Here is a 7,591-nt window from a genome sequence, read left to right on the forward strand (position 1 = left end):
TAATAGAGAGGTCCTTAATAGAGAGGTGTCCGCTAAGGAAGGTTCCACTGTACATGTAAACAGGACAATCAAGTTGTTATAACTCAGGGAAGACATCTGAGAACATCATCGTCGTCCTGTTGAGAGATAGCCATGAAGCTTCTATCAGAACCTAGAACCTACGTAGAGTGGTCCAAGATGGATATCACAGTGTCAGTCACACGTACTGCCTTTTGTCTGAGTGGAGCAGTATATGTCATGGGCATTTCTACCTGACAACACAATGATCTCAGTTGACTTCCCGCTCTTTATTTACAATAATCATAGAAATTATAAATTAATAAGTCATTGTACAAAAACTTAACAACCTTTGCCAGTTAGCAAGGACAATAATGATGCCACGGGTGAACACCACCAGGCCTCTGATCTAGACCACAGTATTATACATGACATAATTTTCCAACCCTTGAGCAGAATATATGGTCAAGGTTGTTAAATATTCTTTTGTGAGAAACACAACAAGAAAATGTTAAAATAGCAAACCCGGATACAATTACATAACCCAGTTTTATAAATAGAAACATGTTGTATTGTATTGTCCGACACCAAGCAAGGAAGAAGCCATCACAGCCATAAGGACATGAAGTACAAACCACATGCTCAGTTTGGAGTCTTCTTGAGCAGACGTTCTCATAGGTTCTCAAAAGGACCGAGTCATTTACACATGTGGAAGAGGAATTGATCCTGAACTGGAGTGTTTGTTTGCCTCATCAAACACAGTAAGGATGGAGCTAAACCTCGGGCTATAAATGAGGCAGCAACTGAGGTTTTGGGGAAATGACATGTCCACTCTCGCGATGTGACGTCACACAACCAACCCAGTGAGGTCTCAATTTCTACTCTAAGGCCAAAGTTACATAGACCTCATTCGTTCATTTACATGTACCACGAGTCACTTTCCGGGTTTTTCTTTCATTCCTCGGTGAATGTGTGCATTCACAGGGGAAAGAAAGCAAAAGGGGAAAATGAGTCCTGGGAAATGAACGAATGAGGTCTATGTAACTTCGGCCTAAAACACCTCAAACTTGTCAAAAGCATAATCCACCAAGAATCTGCTTTCAACTCATTTTATGCCAACCCAAAATGTTATGGTTGTCTCACCAAAACCTCTCTCGTCGAAATGCGGCTAATACATAATCCATTATCAACATGAAACATCGTAATCAAGAGTCCACTCCCTAGTCCTTGTTGCACAGATCATGAGACATAAATGCATTGTTCATTAGACTGGTAGAGATGCACCAGGAGCGTCTAATGGAAGACTACACACTAACCCATTCTGGACTGATGCCATTTTCAATCATCAGAAAACGCACTTTCACAAAACAAACTCATGTCCTAACTGTTTCAATCAGAAAGAGCTGACCGAGAGCTTTCTTACAAACTGTCATGTGAATATGTTTCGACAATTCTTAACCTTGTCGATCGGTACCAGTTCTGTTTGCTGCACTTGACAACACATGTAACCCTCAGATCTCAAACAGAGCAACTCGTGTTTGTCTATTCATGACAGGCTCCAAAGCTCAGATGATTTTCTTCCCCGTTCCAAAGAGCATGAATACAATCCAGCCAAGGAATGTGATGAGAGCGGTCAGGTTAAAGACAGCACTCCAACTCTTGGTTGCCTCAAGAATGTGGCCAGCCACATATACACCTACAAACCCTGAAAAGAGACAAAATTCACTTATCACTAATGAAGCCTGTGTTTCCAACAACAAAAACGTTCAGTCTGAGACACCACTGAGGCCATGCACGAATATCGGGACCGACAATGTCTGTCTGACCTGGGACCCAGGATGAGGTATGGAGACTAGCATTAGAGTCATTAGGGCCATGGACTAGAAGATGTCTACAAGCATGTCTCTGGCATCGGAGGGTCTGTGTAGGATGAGCACACACTAGACACTGTTGGACTGGACAGAGTGTTTCAGCCAGGTCATCGAGCAACAACAGGTTCTTCAGAGAGAGAATGTCTTACCTGGGATAGCACCAGCAGTATTCATCAAACCTGAAATGGAATACAGATGTCAACTATCAAGACTAAAGAGACTGTCAACGTCCCGTGACTTGGACCACGATCGTGGACATTATGAGTTGAAAGGTGTCACAACAGACTTTGTTTTGTAAACAATGAACTATGATAACCAACAAAAACCTGTTGATAACAAAGCCATCCAGTATTAGGTGTCCACTTGTCACCCAAGGATCACACAGGGCGAACCACGCCGGTGTTGTAAGGGTCACCAAGCACAAGTGCCACTTGGGGCGGACTTACCAAATACAGATCCAGCATGATTGGGGGCGATGTCCTGTGGGTTCACCAGGATCCCACTGTGGTGAAACGCAATGCAACTGATGGCAAAACCCATGCATATCACAGCTAATATATAGTTATCAGCATAACTGATTGTGACCAGGCTGACTGACGCACCACATAGTGCTACTGTCTGAAAAAACAACAGACAGGTGATGGGTTACTGATGGCAAGCTTCATGACAACAATAAACAACATTATTAACATACATGCATAAACCTACAGAGCAGAGAGCCTTTGCAATGTAGCTGGACCACTGCAAAATAAACATTGGTTTTTGCATTAGAAGTTGAACCATGAGGAGTGACTTTTCAACCGATGCCTGCTACAACCATTTATCAAGCTGAGATCAGCTGCTTCTGAAGGAGCAGAAGGGCTTTCATGATCATACTTACTTCAATAAGTTTCCTAACAAATGTCACAGAGTACCCTGAAAGAACAAGCAGTAATGAATACTGTGTTACCTCATATCTTTATACTATTATTCAACAACAAGACTGCCACTCAAGATGAGGGTGGCATGTTGGTGTCTGTGAGGTATAATGAATACTGTGTTACCTCATATCTTTATATTATTATTCAACAACAAGACTGCCACTCAAGATGAGGGTGGCATGTTGGTGTCTGTGAGGTATAATGAATACTGTGTTGCCTCATATCTTTATATTATTATTCAACAACAAGACTGCCACTCAAGATGAGGGTGGCATGTTGGTGTCTGTGAGGTATAATGAATACTGTGTTACCTCATATCTTTATATTATTATTCAACAACAAGACTGCCACTCAAGATGAGGGTGGCATGTTGGTGTCTGTGAGGTATAATGAATACTGTGTTGCCTCATATCTTTATATTATTATTCAACAACAAGACTGCCACTCAAGATGAGGGTGGCATGTTGGTGTCTGTGAGGTATAATGAATACTGTGTTACCTCATATCTTTATATTATTATTCAACAACAAGACTGCCAATCAAGATGAGGGTGGCATGTTGGTGTCTGTGAGGTATCGGTGAGTTGATAACCATGTGACAAACAGGTTAGTTCAAATGAATAGCATCCTTCTATGAATCAGTGGAGACAACTACTGTCACACTTGGTGGGATGACTCTCAAGACCCAGCGTAAAATATCCCTATGATTAGATTGGCCTACCTTTTGCAATAAGATAATCAGCTAGCCATCCACTAAATATAGAGCTCGGTATACTGACAAGCCAGGGGACGACATTGAACACCCAACCCTGAAAGAAGAGGCATGATTCCTCAAATGCTTTTCACCGGGTCAACTCAACTCGACCCCAGCAGTTATTTGATGATTCCTTATTGCCTGCTGGGTACTGGTGTCTATGTTACACCAGAGATGATCTGTTCCTATCAGCATGTGGCTAATTAACTTGAGCATGAAAAGGGTTTTCCAGACATTTCAACAAGTCAGGTGGATTGCTCCTCAAGGTATTTAATCGGTGTGACCTTACCTTGGCACCAGGAAAGTTATCATGGAAGTATGTTGGTAACCATGAGAGCAAGACAAAGAAAGCATTTGTTTCTGTCATGTGTCCAAAGATGATTGACCTAGAAGAAAGAAACAACCTCACATAGCAAGTTAGAAGTCAGACGACTGATTCTTACCTTGGCAGTGGGAAAGTTATCATGAAAATAGGTTGGCAGCCAACTTATCAACAAGAATATGGTGTTGCCATTGACCATGTGGCCAACTGCCATAGCCCTGAAATTGACCACAAGTTAAAAGGGAGAATATAGGTATGTGATGTATTGTTAACAGCCAGCAAAGAAAATAGGAGAAGTAGTCATCCCAGATAGTGTACTTTCAAGAAATGATAACCAGTTACTGTCATGAGGTGTTAGTTTCGCCACTTACCAGAATGCAGGTTTTTTGAACAAAACCATCCACGGAACAGATGATTCTACCGCGGCTTTCTCCAACTGTGTGTCTTTTTTCTTTTCCTCAACCTGTATTCGGATGAAGCGGCGTTTGTTTTGGCGAGTGACCATATAACATTGCATCAACAGGCACCAGACCAACGATATGCTACCTGCAAATGAAGCAATCTTAAACTAAAGTCTTTAGATGAGTTACTGACAATGTGACTAGTCATAAGGTTTTATCACTGTTGTTTCTGTCTGTTCTAACATGCCAAGATGTCTTCCATTGCAGATCAGAGGGCTGAGTAATGCACAATAAATCCCAACTCGAAGTGCTTCAAGTTACATGTCACAGATGAACCAAAACTTACCAACAAGTACGAATGTTGCTCTCCAACCGTATGTGTCCAATATCAAAGACCCTAGACTCCCACATAACAATGTTCTGCAAGAAAAGAAGGCATCTATCAACAGAATACTATAGATACTGGTAACTGTCAGTATCCATGAAAGTGTTTAGATCTTGGCTCTCATGTTACCCAAACTAACCATTTTGTGAAGCTCTTGGCAACTTACCCCATATTTGAGCCTGTGCATACAAAACTATATGTAAACGTCCTTTCTTTTTCCGATACGTTCCTTGATACGAGACTTGTGATCGCTGGGTAGTGTACTCCTGCAACAGATAGGGGGCATTCACTGGTTTATTGTATTGATGTGAAATGTGTCTTTAGAGCCGAGTTTTGAATACCCCATGATCATGTTTAAGACTGAATTAGAATTGCTATTGGAATTTGGAGAGTATTGATACCACAACCAGTAACAAGAGCAATAAACAAGCTCTCTGTTCATAGTGTCCTCTTGCAAGACATAGACATCACTCACCTTGGCACACTCCGATAAGCATTCTCACGAAGGCCATGACAAACAGCATTGATGAACTGCCATACATCAAGGGTAGACATGGTGTTAATAATGTGAAGATTGCCCATCCAGCAGCCGCGACTGTCATGACTTTATCACCACCTCTCTTGTCGCTGAGTCGACCACCAATCAGCTGTGTCATGCAGTAGCCCCAGAAGAACACTGACAATACTGTGCCCTGTTAATAATATTGATCTATCAATGAGTTTTTTTAATAGTTGATCAACTAACTACGTCTGCTGCTACGTGGCGCTGACACTCACAAGGGTATTGTATTCATGTGACTGAGATGTGACTTGAATTATGTCGGAGTTTGAAGTCATTTTCAACTGTCTCAAACAATGTGCAATTTCAGGCCAATCCTTAAAGTGTAACCATGGAAACTCACCGACTGTGACTTGTTCCATCCCATCTCCTTACTGATAGCGACAATACATAATGGTAGCACTGTCCTGCAGGAATAGCAGAACGCACAACCAATCACCAGCACACCCATCCATACCCGACGCTCAAATCTGGATAAACAATTAAAACAAAAAGTAAACAGATACTGATCAACTGGCAACATGAATTAAGCTATGCGGGACAATCAATCAGTATCTGAATTCACTATTAGTGAAATGTGTTAAGCCAGATCAAGGTGAGGGAAAAGCACAAGTGGCCACACAACTGTAAGGTGCCCCCTACTATCAAAGGTGAGGCTTACCTGCTCCAGTACCTCAATGACTGAGATTCAGTATCCACCAGTGGCACTTTGAATGACATACCAACATCATGATCCTTTGTTATGGAGCCCGACATCTCAGCATCAGACTCGGAGTCTGAAAAATAATAAGGCTACAAGTGCAAACCTCAAAGCCACCAAATTCTTTAGAGCTATCCTACACTCCCAGTACCTTGGGTCCAGAGCATGCAGGATATAGGCCAAGGGCATGCTGGTTCCTACTGATACCTCTCTACTGGTCAAGGTGGAAGCGGTTGAGAGCCACAACAAATCAGCCAAAACCAGGAGACCATGTGCGTGGGTGCATACCATGTGTTCTTTGCTTGTTTTACACTATATTTAGCTGTTTTAACTCTGCTAACTTCAAATCTTTAAGGTACGTTGTCCATCATAGGTGAAAGCTGCAAATAGATAACTGGCCACATCGGACATAGCCAACATAAAACATTGGAACCTGCACCAAGTGGAGACTCACATTCTGTGAGAAAAAGTGTAAGCAAGATTTGAGATTGAATGTGTTTTTCTCACCCGATGACATCGTTACAATACATCGGGCTTGACTCCTAAAAAAGTCCAAAAGCATATACCTGATAAAACAAGGCCAGGAAATAATTTCCTTCTTTCTACGCCCCCCAAAAAAGGCAAAACACTACTGGTATCGAACAAGAACCTGAACAAAGATATGTAACATTAAACAAAAATGAGAGACTTTCATTGTCAAATCAATCAATCATCCCTAACCAAAAACAAAGAAAGTTCCCAGTGTGATCCCAGTGTGATCCCAGTGGAGTGTTGTTGCTTTTGTCAGTGCAGTGCCATGCGTGGCAGTGTATAAACTGGTCCAGGTAACCTCGAACCTATCCGCCACGCAGCGGAGGGTCGACCACCCGAGGCGAGCCATACATTTTCAGTACATACTGTACTGTCATACCGAGCGCTCTGGTACTGCAGATTATTCACTCGGATCGAGGTTACCCATCTTAAAAGAAAGACAGGCGACTGGTCACCGGAAGCTTACGCCCCCAAATCGAGATCATGACGAGTATAATGCCGTCAAGTACCAGTCTCTATAATGAGTGAATGGAGGAGACTGGTGAAAGAGTCTATAATTATCTATAAACTCAAGGCTATAAACTCAACTGTGCCGTGTTGGCAGTGCTTGTCATTTTGTCAATGCAAATGCCACTTCTCAAGTTCCAACACGGGCACAAATACACATTTATTTAAGAGAACCAGTTGTTCGGATATAGTTTAATTACTTCAAAGTAACAAATAGTTTAATAACCTAAAGTAACAAATTGGTCAATAACTACGTTTTGGTCGAGGTATTTCTGAAACAGTGTGGAGTATCTTACATGTTTTAGAGCAGACACATCATCGCAAAATGACTGATCATCGCAAAATGTGATTTCTTGACCGCAGTGAGTGCCCCATTTTAGCCCAGCCGTCGATTCGACCAAAAAAGTTGCCGACTGACGAGTACAATTAGGCCTATACAAATGTATTCGCAAAGCTCCCAAAACACCAACGTAAACGCCTATCTCATATTCTGACCACCTGATTACGAAGTCGAACAAACTTTAACGTGAGTTAATTAATTGTAATCTTACTCTCTATATACCAAATTGATTTACCTAGGAATACAGTTGAACTTCACTGAAAACTAATGACGTCCGACAATGACCCGTTGTCGTTGACTTGAAT

At 41.9% G+C, this 7,591-nt stretch overlaps 1 protein-coding gene across 7 annotated transcripts; it reads right to left on the reverse strand.

The window, feature by feature from the left end:
• Positions 1–119: 119 nt before the first annotated feature.
• Positions 120–7,313, reverse strand: LOC135487160 (voltage-gated purine nucleotide uniporter SLC17A9-like). Of its 7 annotated transcripts, XM_064770599.1 has the most exons (15): positions 7,243–7,261; positions 6,416–6,450; positions 5,870–5,984; positions 5,552–5,678; positions 5,125–5,341; positions 4,816–4,915; positions 4,611–4,684; positions 4,235–4,409; positions 3,831–3,927; positions 3,509–3,596; positions 2,749–2,783; positions 2,315–2,486; positions 2,018–2,047; positions 1,049–1,702; positions 120–880 (listed from the first exon to the last, which is right to left on the reverse strand). In XM_064770599.1, coding segments are annotated over exons 1-14 (1,407 nt in total). In that variant the 5' UTR covers positions 7,245–7,261; the 3' UTR covers positions 120–880; positions 1,049–1,562. The 7 variants fall into 7 exon arrangements, with proteins under 7 accessions (XP_064626669.1, XP_064626673.1, XP_064626670.1 ...); XM_064770603.1 differs by lacking the exon at positions 6,416–6,450 and having other exon boundaries at positions 7,243–7,313; XM_064770600.1 differs by having other exon boundaries at positions 120–1,702.
• Between the last annotated feature and the right edge of the window lie 278 nt (positions 7,314–7,591).

Source organism: Lineus longissimus, chromosome 4 (assembly GCF_910592395.1).
Source record: "Lineus longissimus chromosome 4, tnLinLong1.2, whole genome shotgun sequence".
NCBI classification, from domain to species: domain Eukaryota; kingdom Metazoa; phylum Nemertea; class Pilidiophora; order Heteronemertea; family Lineidae; genus Lineus; species Lineus longissimus.

Coding starts and splice junctions, on each gene's coding strand:
- LOC135487160 (XM_064770599.1), bottom strand. Junction 5,985..6,415: donor TATTGTAACGATGTCATCGG/GTGAGAAAAACA, acceptor ATTATTTTTCAG/ACTCCGAGTCTGATGCTGAG. Junction 4,410..4,610: donor AGCAACATTCGTACTTGTTG/GTAAGTTTTGGT, acceptor CTTCATTTGCAG/GTAGCATATCGTTGGTCTGG.